Source organism: Fusarium redolens (genome assembly GCF_020744475.1).
Source record: "Fusarium redolens strain MPI-CAGE-AT-0023 chromosome Unknown BKA55scaffold_1, whole genome shotgun sequence".
Taxonomy (NCBI): Eukaryota; Fungi; Ascomycota; class Sordariomycetes; order Hypocreales; family Nectriaceae; genus Fusarium; species Fusarium redolens.
This window is the reverse complement of record NW_025763664.1, coordinates 5,337,041-5,350,234: the sequence shown is the minus strand read 5'-3', so window position 1 is coordinate 5,350,234 and position 13,194 is coordinate 5,337,041. Positions and strand designations below refer to the sequence as shown.

Here is a 13,194-nt window from a genome sequence, read left to right as displayed (position 1 = left end):
CTGGACTGGGTTGGGTTGGGTGACTGATTGGATTTGGAAGGTCGGGGGTGAGACTGAGACAGAAAACACAGAAGACATGGACAGCAAATACCCAACTGAAAGGTACTAGCGGCCGCTGGAGGTCGGTTGGGGTGGAGGCTTTTACTGGGTCGACCACCTAACAAGTAACAACCTGAGGTGACCGGGACCTGAACCTGGGGCCATGAACCTAAACTTCCAGGGCAGGGCTGCCATGCAGGGCCTGAGCAAAAGATCCAGTTCTTTTCGCCTTCTTCCAAGGCTCTTGTTGATCTTGAGATTTGACGTAACGTAACAGAGTAACGTACCTAACAGAGTTTGTACCTGCTATACACAAGCTTAACTGAGTTGTAACTCAACTAACTTCAACTTTTTATCGACCGTTTCTTTAGCCTAAAATTCTCTCACTGTGGAACGGCGACTAAAAATAAAGGGAAAACGGGTGCCGGTTTGCTTTCGGGAGGCGTACGCTATCCTGGTCCACTCGTTTTGGGACAAGAAGAGTCAAGATCAACAAACGACAAGACAAAACGTATGTGCGTGTGTAAGTAATGTGAAAGAGAAAGGAACAACAAACATAAGTCAGAAAGAAAGGAGATCACAAGTTGAAAGAGTGTGCCACACGATATTCTTTGAATCAGCATCGGGCCTTTCCACACAGCCATTTTACTCAAAAGTCTAATGGAATACGATTATATTTCTCAGCCACATTCACCCAGCTAATTAGGTATCGCCGCCATCTCTCGATTTGTCTTTTAGCCGGGGACTCTTGCGTGGAGACCCCAAGACGATTATACGGGCCACCCAGTGAGGCTGTGACTCTTTGGTTTGTGTTGGCTTCGGGATGATCAATGGAGCGACAAGACCTGAAAGCGTCAGAGGTCAAGATTAATACAATTATTCAGAATTACCTGTGCTATGATATGCAAAATTATTGTTTGTTGGCATTTAATATCTAAAGCTATATAAGTAACTTTCCGTCTCCCTTGCATCTGCACGGGGGCTTTAATTTCCCCTGCAGCGCATCCAAATGTAAAGACTCAAGCACAAGACGGCGACCACCAACAGCAGTAGACTAATACAACAATAATTCTATGAAGCTGTCTTTAAAAAATAGTCTTCAGGACCCCTCAAGATTGATTATCGTTTCACTACATGGCTCAACACGTCATGATGATGAAGCCAAGTAATTAAACCCTTCAACTCTAGTTCCACTGACGGATTCCAAGAGGCCTCTCAATACCCTTTTTTAAATACCTCGCAGACATTACTCTTCTCTTTTGAGGAAATTCGAGGGGTTATAGCGAGTGAGATCACATGTTTGGTTGGTATTCAAGTATTTCTATAGCGTGCCGGGAACCCTTTAATCTCAACCTGCAGCAATGGAATGTCATTCTCATGTGCGCATGCACTCATCAGGGACAATCTAGACTCTGCTTCCTATCTGATCTGATCTGATCAAATCTCCTCGGCTGAAGGACTCAAAAATGATATCTTGCACCCTCACGTGCCTCAATCTTAACTGACGGATTATACGCTCTGTTGTAATCTCGGAGCCATGTCCTGAAGAGTCGATGCGATGCGACGCTGGCTTTTAACCAACACCAACGCTCACATGGAGGGAAGGCTTGAGATCGAATTGCACTTTGAATTGAAAAGCTTCTCTTCAAAATGGAATGCTAAACCTAAGACATCCACGTTTCTCGATTTTGACACTGGAAAAGGAAATTTGGTCTAAGACGCTGCGTAAGCCTGACTTGAATCAGGTCTCCAGCCTCTAACAGGAATCCTTATTCTTCCATGACCCAGGCAATTCGACTCAGCGATTCAACGTAACTTGGCAGGACATTTTACATACAAACAAATCAATGAATTCGTTAATAATATCTACCGATTACTACTATAAGCCTCAGTATCTTCTCATCACAGCTTAGTTCTTGTTCGCTCTGCCCCGGTGGCGTTGGCCTCCGCAGCTACTAAAGCACAGCATTAACCAAAAATAGTAACTTGATCGCGTGTCGTTGTATCGCCCCCAGGAACAAAGCCTTGATTCGACAGACACTGCTGATCTTGGGTATCCACGATATCAAAATCTTCTTTTAGATCTGCCAATCGTGTTATGCCTTGCTTGAGTGATATTCCTTGCCATCCATCATAACTTCACTCAATACGGGAGGATCGGTGGTGTTGCGATACTGGTGCGCCCTAGTGGCCCAACAGGAGATAGATATCATTCGAGCTGCCCTTTTGGGACTGTCACGAACCAGGTTCAGATCATCATAATTCATGGACAAATTTACGTATCATTTCACAATAGTTTCTCATCCAGTTCCAAATAAGTAGTAGAATGGTAGAAACAAAGATGGCCATGTTGAAGTGATCAACGCCAGATCCAATTGACCTATATACAACGGCCGAACGTACGTTGTCCGAGCCGGCAGTCGTCATCTAGTTTGTCGTGTGGTTTCCAAAGACCTTCTATAATATGCAAGCCTGCAGGTTCCCAGTGTGAAAGAAAATATCGCAAGACATCATGACCCTAAAATACGCCCTTGAAGTGAAGAAATGTGTAAAGTTGACCAAGACCGGCGCACGCTGTGTGTAATGCAATGTCAAAAGACAACACTATGAAAGTTTTTGACAAGTCAGTGGTAGCCAATCCATCGGCCAATCCACTGCATGTGTTGTTGCGCTACCTTTCATCAAGGTCGGATTCCCCATGAAGGCTTCAATGTATCTTGCAACGCTTGTTGGGTGAACACTTGGTCGCCAGGCAGGCGACTTACACGTCCAGCTCCGCCGCGGATGGCACCAAGCTGAGCCTGGGACATGCCGCTGCGGTTACTCTTGATGCTGCCAGCGTCGCTCATGGTGTCTGAATCCTTGAATCTCTTAGGAGGTGCGAAGTCAAGTCCAGTGAATGTACTGGATTTGCGGAGAAGATGACTGTTGAACATTAGCTAAAGTTTGTCTGATTGTGTAGTAGAGTAAAACTTACGGGCTGGGAAGAGCGGTCAGCTCCTCGAAAGGCGAGACAAGAGTCTGAGCAGCAGGAACAGAGGGCGAGTAAGGTCGTCGCTCGCCGAAGGGACTTTGAGAGCGACCAGCCGCAGTGTCGCGGATAGTGTTGGGAGGAGCAAAGTCGGCGGCGTTGATGAGGGCAATGTTATCATCCTTGAGCTTGGAGGGAGTTGGAAGGGTGGTCAAGGGTGCGGGTGGTGGAAGTCTCTTCCTGGGGGGTTGTCGGATTCGGGCTGAGGCTGAAGAGTCAGGTCGAGGGCCAAGAGCAGAACCGGCGCGGGAACGCCCTCCAGGTCCGCTCTGGTAGCTCATGCCTCCGATAGAACCGTTGGGGCCACGAGGACGAGGTCCAGGACGGCCGGGGCCGGGGCGGCGGCCAGCTGGAGGAGGTGTCATGGCACGGCGAGTGACGGGCTGAGCGTAGGGCATGACAAAGGCATTTGTCTCAGGATCAAAGTAAGCTTGGTCACCGCCCATCATGAAGCCTTGGTCAACATCCTCGTAGTACTGAGGGCCGCCTCTGCCTTGAGCCATTGGGGGCATGGGGGGCATAGGTGGGGGTGCCTCCTTGGTATCCTCGAAGTACTCCTTGTAGAAAGAACGGATACGGTTGGCACGGTATTCGGGATCCTCGGACTCAGTGATCTCATCCGGAGGAAGGGGGCGGAATCCGACCGAGAGTCTCTTGTTATCCTGTTGAGGAACTCCTAGGCCTTGATACTGAGGTGTATCCTCAACGAATGAGGTACGTTGCATAGTGCGACCACGGGAGTCGTCCTCGTGGTCTTCGTAGTAACTTGAAATGTCAGCCGCGGGGGTGTAGGACTGATAGTTGGAACCATCACTCTGGCGGTCGTGGGGGAGAGGAGCGGACTTGGGAGCATCAGGGGAAGTCACAGTTGGGGATTTAGGCTGAGGAAGAGAGAAGTTCAAACCCAGACCGGTGGCCTCATGCTCCCTGGCAGGAGGTAGAGGGAAATCGTTCGCGGGCTCCGAAGAGAAGTTGGGCAACTCAAACTCAGGAGTCTTGCTCCTCACTGCGGGAGGTGGCTGTACGGTGGCGCCGTCACGCTTCTCATCAAAATCGGAAACGACTCCAATCTCAGGAATGATGGGAGCAGGGTGGAATCCGTCCTTCTCGTCGAAAGGAGAGTTTGGCTGGTGAGTTGGCGCAGGCGCCTTGGGAGTGCCAAATGGATCGACCTTGGAATCGGATGCAGAGACTGGCGTCTCAGGCAGAGAGTTCATGCGAGATGGGGGCATCTTCATGCTACCAGGCTTGCCAGAATTACGAGGACTACTGAATTTAGTATTGTGCGAGAGGGAATCCTTGGGATTAAAGGACCGCAATGAGCCGGTCTCGCTTTGCGTGATGGTCGCGACATACTGGTAAGGGTCCTGATTATCATTTCCCAAAGACTTAGCCAAAGAGTTCAGCGACTCTCGCGACTCCTGCAGACCGGGTGGCAGCAGGTAGGGCGAAGAGAGGTTCATGTCCATCGAGAGCTGACTGGGTTTATGGTTGAGGCCCTTCTCACCCCCTCCCATAAAGAGACTTCGGCGGGCAGACTTCTTTGCGCCGGCCCCGTCGAGTCCAAAGTCCAGGCTCTTGTGAGGATCATTCGCATCCTCGAGCATCTGCCTCTTCATGTTCTTACGGTGGAGGTAGTACAGGAAGATTGCGATGAGAACGATAGGAACCCTACACATAACATGGTCAGCATATCGCGATCCAGCAGACCAACTGAAATCGAAAAAACAAAGGCGTGGTTGGTAGCATACACAATAGCGACAACGATGGGAACTACCAAGTTCGAGTTGGCGCTGGATGCTGCACAACTGTTCGTTTCTTGGCAGTTCTCTCGGCTGACGAGCCGACGAAAGATCGAGGAAGACGATGCGACTCCATTTTGAGAAGCTGAAGAGACATCTTCAATGTTGGTGCGAGGTTGAAGGCGAGCACCTTCGTAATGAGCGATCCCCATGTTGGCGTTGTATGCTAGCGCATATACTCAAAGCTTCCAAACAAACAAAGAGATGTTGATCGTCAAGTGTGATTTCCTCCGCGAGAAAGTGAAATGGGCGTAAGAATATTAAGAATTGTCGAATATTAAACTCCAAGCACAACTGTCATAACCATTAAGCTGTAGTGCGATTGACAGTGTCGGGAGACGGCTGGCATGCGTCGAGTATTATCGTCTCCAATGTTGATGCAGTAATCGAATGAATCTGAAATCGTTTTCGTGGAAGGATCGCGAGAAGCGGCAAAGCAGATACTGGGCACCGTAAGATCGAGAAGAACAAGACTGGACAAAGCCAAAAGCCAGCGAGCAAAAGCAAGTGAGCGAGCGGCTGTGATGTTGTTGGTGTGTAAAGAATGGACTAGGTCATTAAAACAATAGACCGTAACGAAACGAATGACTCGAGCCTGGTGTAAACAAGACTCTAGATTAAGCAGTTTTATAAAAGAGTGACGAGCCCGCTGGCAGGCAGCTTTGGCAGAAATGCAGAACGATACGATGCTGTTGTCGTCGACCGATGAACAGTTGGAGAACGAAAGAAAGGAACGGCGAATGGACAAGAGAAGGAGAGTAGGTAAAGAGGAGGAGGTTAGCGAGTGAGTGGAGGTGTAGGAGTGGAGCACGACGGGAGAGGCACAGGAGTAATGGAACTGGAACCTCCACCAAGGACAGCCTCGAAAGCCGGTACCTGGAGGCTGGAGTGTCATTCTAGGGGCTGAGATGTCCTGCTACAGCGACAAGACTCACTGTTCTCACAGCGGACTAATGCCTGAGGGGCCGCCCAACGCAGGCCCAGACAACCAGGCCAGGGGGATAATGACCATTCATGGATCAGGTCAGGTCCCGTCCATCCCAGACAATGAATGAGCCTTGCTTTAGTTAGCATAGCTCTTAAACGGTATCCCAATCAGGGGATTCAGACGGAGCGAGATGGAGTGACACCAGGTTGAACCATTGGATTGGTGGTCGAACCCTTGTTCACTTCCAGACCCCTTCCAAGGTCTTCTCCAAGAGAGATTAAGGTGGACATCCTACTGGATCCCATGGGAAGGGTTTGCAACGAGGCCTTGGTCAGAGCAGAAAAAAGAATCTCGTCATGGAAGCCTTGTACGATATTCAGTGCACAAGCTCATTAACCAGGTCGGTTGCTTCTGGTGAGCGATGCATTGACCGCATTTCCACAGACAACAATCGACAACAACCAACTCTCTCTAGCAGAGCAATCCGAAAATCAATCAATTGACAAAACTCAGTTTCTCAACCATTTAATTTCCAAAAAGTCTCTTTTTGCCTCGCCACCCCGTTAGCGCCCGCATAAAAACCACCAGTCACATCGAGCATCAAAGCCCAAAAGGAAGCATCAGCTTGCGCCTGTGGGTGCACAACCAGGTACAATCTCGCATAACCCAGATGCACAACCAACCCCTGACCAGTAAAATCACAAAGAATGCATTAAGTTATGAGCGCTTCATGCAAGGCACGCGAGCGGCAGCCAGGCTAACCCCAGCAATCATGTGGAGGCCGAGGACCAAGACCAGCCAACGGACGTCATGGAACAGCTCCGCTCTAACAAGACCAAGCCCCGAAGAGGAAAGTAAATAAAGGGGGAGAAAGCCTCCCCGCCTGTCCGCAGTGGCGTCAGGGGCCATATCATATCAACTGAAGTGGCTGCTGCAGGTACGCGGTTGCGAGAGTTCAATAAATGCATGCTACGTACATAATCGGGCCTCTATCGACGGTCTCGATGGTCTTGGACGAAGTCATTCAAGACAGTGTCAGTAACAATCCGAAGACGTATTGTCTTCTCCCGTTACCGGTCAACTGGATGAGACCGATATCCTGGGCAAGACAAGCCACCTGAAATGAAAGCGAAAAACACTTCTCACCTCACAAACACAGTCAAACTTGATATCAATCACACCGTCTGTTTCCAGGTTTCAACCCCTGGCTATCTAACTAGCCCCAAGTGGCTGTTCGAGATCACCAACTCCCTCATATCAAGATGCATATCGCCGGTGTCACAAAATTGAATCGTTCCCATAGCAGATTCTTGCATTAGGATCTTGGCTTATCGTGGGTCATAATTTTAACCCTCACCCACTATGCGCTGTCTAGTGCTGAGATATGCATATTGCCCTCATCTCCGTCACTCATATCCTGCTGCTGGCTTATTATTAGTATTCGGCTTGCCTACGTATGCACGCACAAACTATTTGAAGAAAAATCTTGAAATCGCTCAATCTTGCAGGAATTACCAATCGCTCGCCTACGTCAATATGGAGCTTGTAATTTTGAATCGGTGACTTCCGCGTGAGCCATCTCACGGCATATCATATAGATCCCCCGGGGGAGCCGGATGGTTTATTATTAGGTAGTTGAGCCGTTCACCATAACTAGTGAGGACGATCAAGCTCCCTTACATCGGAGAGACGATGCTATCACCACTGTTACCTTCACATGTTCTAAATTACCTACCGTGGATTGTTTGGAACTCTGTTTTGCCTTGTCTTCGGCCCGTTCACCGTCATCCTCGCTATTACCATACGAAAACATCAATATTGGGTTTCGTCTGATCCAATGGCGGTCAGTGTTTGACAGGCAGGCTAACAGCTTAACCCATGGATATCCATAGCAGTTCATGTCGGAATCAAGGACTCCCTTGACCAGCCAAGGCTTCCTCCAGTCATGTCATCTCACTTTATAAATCAAGCAAATTGATATTTTTACTGTGGGGAAATGCCTCACACCTTAACCTATATTGCTATCCTTGATCCTGAAGCTTTGAAACCGCCATTCATATACCATCCCAGTTATCCCGGACATGGCAGTTTCACATATCGATGGCCCCATCTCCCTTCATATCGAACCCCTCATCCTCTCCGATCTGTCGTGATTTGGTAAAATTCTGGCGCATATTCTAAGAGCCATCCTTTCTCGATCTTGGTGACATCCCGGATGAATATCTTGCTACCCGTCTCCATTGCTTCATGGAAGATGACCCAATCCGCTTTGCGGTTGAACATTAGTGAACTTGGATGTGCGTGAAGTACCATGTTACCCTCGACGTTACGAAACGTTCCATCTGGTTGCATCCTTGCTGCGTGGGCAAAGTAGCCCGATGTAAGACAACGGCGTATCTGTTCTGCTTTTTTTACGTTCTCCTCCGCTGATGCTTGTCCAGCCAGTGTCTCATCTATATTAATGCTGAATCGCTCAAGATACCGCTTTAGTTGAGCTCTAATACTGACTGCTCGACTCATGGACTTGAAGTTGAGGTTGTTCTCATGACAGAACTTTGCTTCTTTTCGTCCCTTTGTAACAAAGGCTTGGTAGGCGTTGAGAAGAGTCAAATGGTCGCCCTCATCCACGGCGAACTTTCTGCGTGATGTCTCCATCTTCTTTTTCTCGCCTTCGTGAGAGAACCATACGCTGCCTCCGAGACTGGTCATTGCCGCGACTGTAAGCATTTCGCTGAGGCATCCAAAGGACGGTGCTGCCAGTAGTGTTTTCGCCATCATAGGCTCAACAGCCAACTCAGCCATCCTTGAGCCCATAGGTCGAGTGAGCTTGGCATACTCATCCAAAGCTCCTAGAGCATATAGCAACTCAAGAGCCTTAGCCAAGAGTTCAGACGGTGGCGGGGATAGAAAATCGAACCGCACAATATTGTCTATTCCCAAAGCCTTGAGTTGCAGAACGACAGGTGCCAAATTCGACCTCTGAAGCTCAGGGATATTGGCATCCGGCAGCGACTGATAACTCTGCTCAGTATAAAGTCGAAAGCATTTTCCAGGTTTTGTTCGGCCAGCTCGTCCGGCACGTTGGAACGCTGCCGCTTTCGATACTGCTGTAGCGGTGAGTGACTCTATGCCAGTCCTTGGGTCATATGCTCTCAGCTTCACGAATCCGCTATCCACCACGAATACAATTCCATCGATTGTGACTGATGCCTCAGCGATGTTCGTAGAAAAGACGACTTTTCGAGTGCCCTCTGGCGGCTTGTCAAACACGTACATCTGCTGTTCGGTAGACAAGCCAGCATATAATGGCAATGGCATCAAGGGACCATGTTTGGAGCCGAGATCAAGCATGCGCTCGCTGACTGCTTGTATCGCATTATCGATTTCCTCTCGACCAGTCAGGAAAACCAGGATATCTCCTTCACCCTCTTGGGTATGAATATCAAAGACAACGTCAATTGCTTTCTCGACATAGTTCTCCGCCGGTGACTCCAAGTAGAGTATATCTATTGGATAAGTTCTCCCTTCGAGACTGACGATGGTTCCAATCTCATCATTTTTGCCATTCTTGTTTGGCTGGTCGTCACTACTCCTTGTGAAGAATTCTAAGAACTCCTTAGCTTGGAGAGTAGCACTGCTGATGATGATGCGCAACTCAGGTCGCTTTCGGCGAATCTTCTTCAGGAGACCCAATAAGACATCAGTACTTATAGATCTCTCATGTGCCTCGTCAACCATAATAACCGAGTAACGCGTCAGCAATGGGTCGACGAGAGCTTCCCTGATGAGGAGGCCATCTGTGAGAAACTTTATCTTTGTCGATGCCGAGGTCACATCCTCGAATCGTATTGAGTATCCGACTTCTTTGCCAAGCTCACAGCCAACTTCTTCGGCGACACGCACCGCAACTGTGGTTGCCGCGACACGCCGAGGCTGGGAAACGTTAGTTTCTGTGGTGATATGGGTTTGTGTTTACTAACCTGAGTGACGCCAATTATCTTTCCATCTGCACACCATCCTGCTCGTTCTAGGAATTGAGGTATTTGTGTTGTTTTTCCAGAACCAGTTTGGCCTATGACAATAGTGACTGGGTATTTTTCAATGACATAGAGAAGGCTTTCGCGGTGTTTTGCGATTGGGAGTAGAGCTGCTGGCTTGTGAAGAGCTGGGATAAAAGCTGCATCCAAATCCAGGTCTGCCATCTTGGACTTGGTCAAACTAATTCAATAGATTTAGGACTCTTCTGTGAGAACAACGTAAAGTCTCTCGCACCATCCGTGTGTCTTCCCCTCTATGAGCGCACAGATTTCAGCTTCTTTGGACACGATACATTTTGCATGAAGCTTTATGTTTAAAGTCAAGCTTCATGAGACGCATGAAAGTTACCCTAGACTTGATATTGCTGTCAGGGCTACAGCCAATCAGAGTAGCTTTCCTAATAAGAATGCATTGTGGCGAGTGGGTCAACGTCATCAGCTTCGTGTAGGCTGATTCACCCCTCGCGCCTCAACTTTAATATCACAAGCAAGGCCGGGCTGAAGCGAAATCCCCAATTTCCCTGGATATTGCCCATCTTTCAACCGACTTCTAATCAAATCTCGACTGTGAACTCGTGATATCTTCAAACAGAAACTAAATCATACCAAAGACAAGTGCGATCAGGATGTCAGCCCCTGGAGAAACGGTATACTACTCCTTTCGAGAACTGTCTTAGATGACTGATGTTTGAGCATTTCCGCTAACATGACTTCTTTTACCAGAACAAGGCCACCACCGAGAGTGGACCTGAGTCGCCTACTACTGCGCGACCCCTTGATCTCGACGACGATGATGTTCAGGAATCTGGCGTTCTAGGAGGTGACGATAGCAACACTACACCCGCTGCTCCGGCCAACACCATTACCACCCAGGCTCAAACCCAGGCACCAACAAACGAGACCGCGCCTCCCAAGCCCCCCCGACCTGTTTCCGAAGCCCAAAAGAATGAGACTATACTTAAGGAAGCATTCCCCAGCGTAGAGCTGAGTGTCATCAAGGCTGTATTGAGAGCTAGCAGTGGTCGCGTTGAGCCTGCGTTCCATGCTTTGCTGGGTACGCTTACACAGACTCTTACCAAACGGTATGACAAACTGATATACGTATAGAAATGACCGATCCTGATGCTGCGCAAAACGAACCTGCCGACGAAGTCCCCCCTCCTCAACCCCCCAGGCCTCAGAACCGATCACAGATGTCGCAACTGGAGGCAGATGAGCTATATGCACGCCAGCTTGCAGAACACTACGATAATGTTGGTGCCTACGAGTCGCGAACTGCCAACCGCGGTGGCAACGATGGAAGGCAAAGACAGGGTCAGCGAGATCAGGAGGAATGGGGTGACGACCGCGAGCACAGCTTTATTGACGATGACCTCCCTGTTATTCGCGAAAACCTACGCAAGGGATTCTTCGAGACACAGGAAAAGGTTAACGGATGGATTACCAACCTCAAGAAGAAGATCGAGGAGAACTTTGACGAGAGTGAAGAGCGGACGCAACGACAAGGAGAGCCCTTCCGTCGTCCTGGAGAATCTAGCAGGCGAAGCGGTGATTATGACCGATATGATGCGGATCCCCAAGTTCTTAGCGATGATTTCGCTGGCATGAAGTTTTCTTCTGATGGAAGTGAGTACCGATACCTGTATTGTGTTGAAGTAAATGTTGACAACTCCCAGCTCCCGTGAGCCGCCCCATGGCCAATACTGGCATGTATAAGCCCCCTCCCCCATCAACTTCACCTAAGCCCAGCAATGGCCGACGAGTTGGTTTCAAGGAGGAGACTGAGGAAATCGATATGTACGACTCTTCACCCAGAGTGCCACCCAAGGATGCAGGTCCCGCGAGTGGCACAAGGGGAAGCAAGTGGCAGCCCATGTCAGCGGTTGAGCCAAGCCCTATCGCAGAGAACGACCCCTTTAGTCTTGGAGATAGTGAAGATGAGAGGGAAACACATCAGAAGACCAAGGATGATAAGACTGATGACAGCGAGCGCTTGAAGAAGGCGACTGCTGAGGCCATGGCTGATAGCCTGAGCGAGTCTAAAGACACAGAGGCAAAGAAGAACTAGATGGATGCTGATTGACGTAGACCAGTCGTACAGTCTGATCCTGGAAGAGGACGGAAGTCATGAAGACGTAGTCGAGAGTCATGAGAGCAGCATAGTTGAAGAGTTTGGTGCCACTTTCGCTGTCTTAGCAAACATGGGTGGTCTGTTTCTGGTTATAGCTCCGTATCGTATTTCACGACGGTTCAGGAGGTAGCATATAGTAGCCTTTCTTTTCCTGGTTTTTGCATACTCTGTTGTCCTTCCACATTGCGTATCATGACCCGTGAGCCTTACAGAGTGACCATATCATAAGACGTCGGTGCGGACTCGGTATTTGTTTCTTGGTTTGCATAGCATATCCAGTTCCATAGGACATACGACGATAAGAGCTCTCATAGTGGGTGGTTGTGTTCGGCCAACCAATGTCAACAGTGACAGGCATGGAGCAGGTCTGAAGGATTATTCATTCCTTACTCATGAACTAGGAAACGGAGACGTGCCTCGAGTCGTGCAAGTTCTCATGGTGGGAGCTGAGATGGGGAAAATGACATAAGAAATTTCCCAGGAGCTGTGCACAGTCAGTCCCTCTTGAGTCTGGAGCCTCTTGAGCCCCTTGCTCCATGACGTTCCGTCTCGGCTTTACCAATGGAAACAGGGCAGGTCATTGGAATCATTATTGTAACGTAAGTGGAAGAAGTACACGCGGAGAAACACCCGACAGGCTCCGTTGCGATGCACAAGCTCATGCATTGCATCGCACAGCTAAAGATGGAGGAGATATGGCCCGGAGCTGTGAGCCGGACCGCCTGTCGCTCGAGCACGGGGTCGGATACGGGACGGTCATTGGATGTGCGGATCGTTGAACGGACGGCTTGAGATTAGCGGATGCTGGTTCGGGACCTTATGCTTGATAGTGGTGTATCTTCCGAATAGTGCGGAGTGGTGGTGTTGTGTTAGGGAACTAGCTGGGCGGAACAAGTCACCGACTTGAACTCTTGAATTGCCCCGCCATGCTGGTAACGTCGTAAGACCATGAGAGTTGTGATCGAGCCGAGAAAGAGGAGAATGAGCAAGTAAAAAGGGAGCTATTCAAGGCACGAGGTCATTTACTGCTTAGACCTAAGGAATTCAGACGCTACAGGCAGTCTATGTCATTACATGTCCCCGCTTCTTTTTGGTGAATGGTTTACCATTTTGGTTGACCGTCTCGTTGCAAGAGCCACTCACTGGGCTGAGCTTGTGCTTTCCTTTAGCTAGAGCATCCATAGAGGGGCAGTTTTTTGGTTCCCATCAAGTTCATCTTTTGACAT

At 49.1% G+C, this 13,194-nt stretch overlaps 3 protein-coding genes across 3 annotated transcripts; 1 reads left to right on the top strand and 2 right to left on the bottom strand.

The window, feature by feature from the left end:
- Positions 1 to 2,593: 2,593 nt before the first annotated feature.
- Positions 2,594 to 5,256, bottom strand: BKA55DRAFT_57095 (uncharacterized protein). The gene is made up of 4 exons (XM_046193031.1): positions 4,822 to 5,256; positions 4,427 to 4,741; positions 3,017 to 4,336; positions 2,594 to 2,964 (listed from the first exon to the last, which is right to left on the bottom strand). Exons 1-4 carry the CDS (start codon positions 5,022 to 5,024, stop codon positions 2,721 to 2,723), a joined length of 2,082 nt encoding a protein of 693 aa, XP_046057441.1. The 5' UTR covers positions 5,025 to 5,256; the 3' UTR covers positions 2,594 to 2,720.
- Positions 5,257 to 7,930: 2,674 nt separating this feature from the next.
- On the bottom strand, positions 7,931 to 10,002 carry BKA55DRAFT_495473 (P-loop containing nucleoside triphosphate hydrolase protein; the record flags this gene model as incomplete). Its single annotated transcript, XM_046186287.1, has 2 exons — positions 7,931 to 9,733; positions 9,781 to 10,002. The coding sequence occupies 2 exons, from the start codon at positions 10,000 to 10,002 to the stop codon at positions 7,931 to 7,933; spliced, it is 2,025 nt and encodes a 674-aa protein (XP_046057440.1).
- Positions 10,003 to 10,463: 461 nt separating this feature from the next.
- Positions 10,464 to 11,905, top strand: BKA55DRAFT_498539 (uncharacterized protein; the record flags this gene model as incomplete). The annotated part of the gene is made up of 4 exons (XM_046186566.1): positions 10,464 to 10,484; positions 10,561 to 10,891; positions 10,945 to 11,463; positions 11,514 to 11,905. The coding sequence occupies 4 exons, from the start codon at positions 10,464 to 10,466 to the stop codon at positions 11,903 to 11,905; spliced, it is 1,263 nt and encodes a 420-aa protein (XP_046057439.1).
- Between the last annotated feature and the right edge of the window lie 1,289 nt (positions 11,906 to 13,194).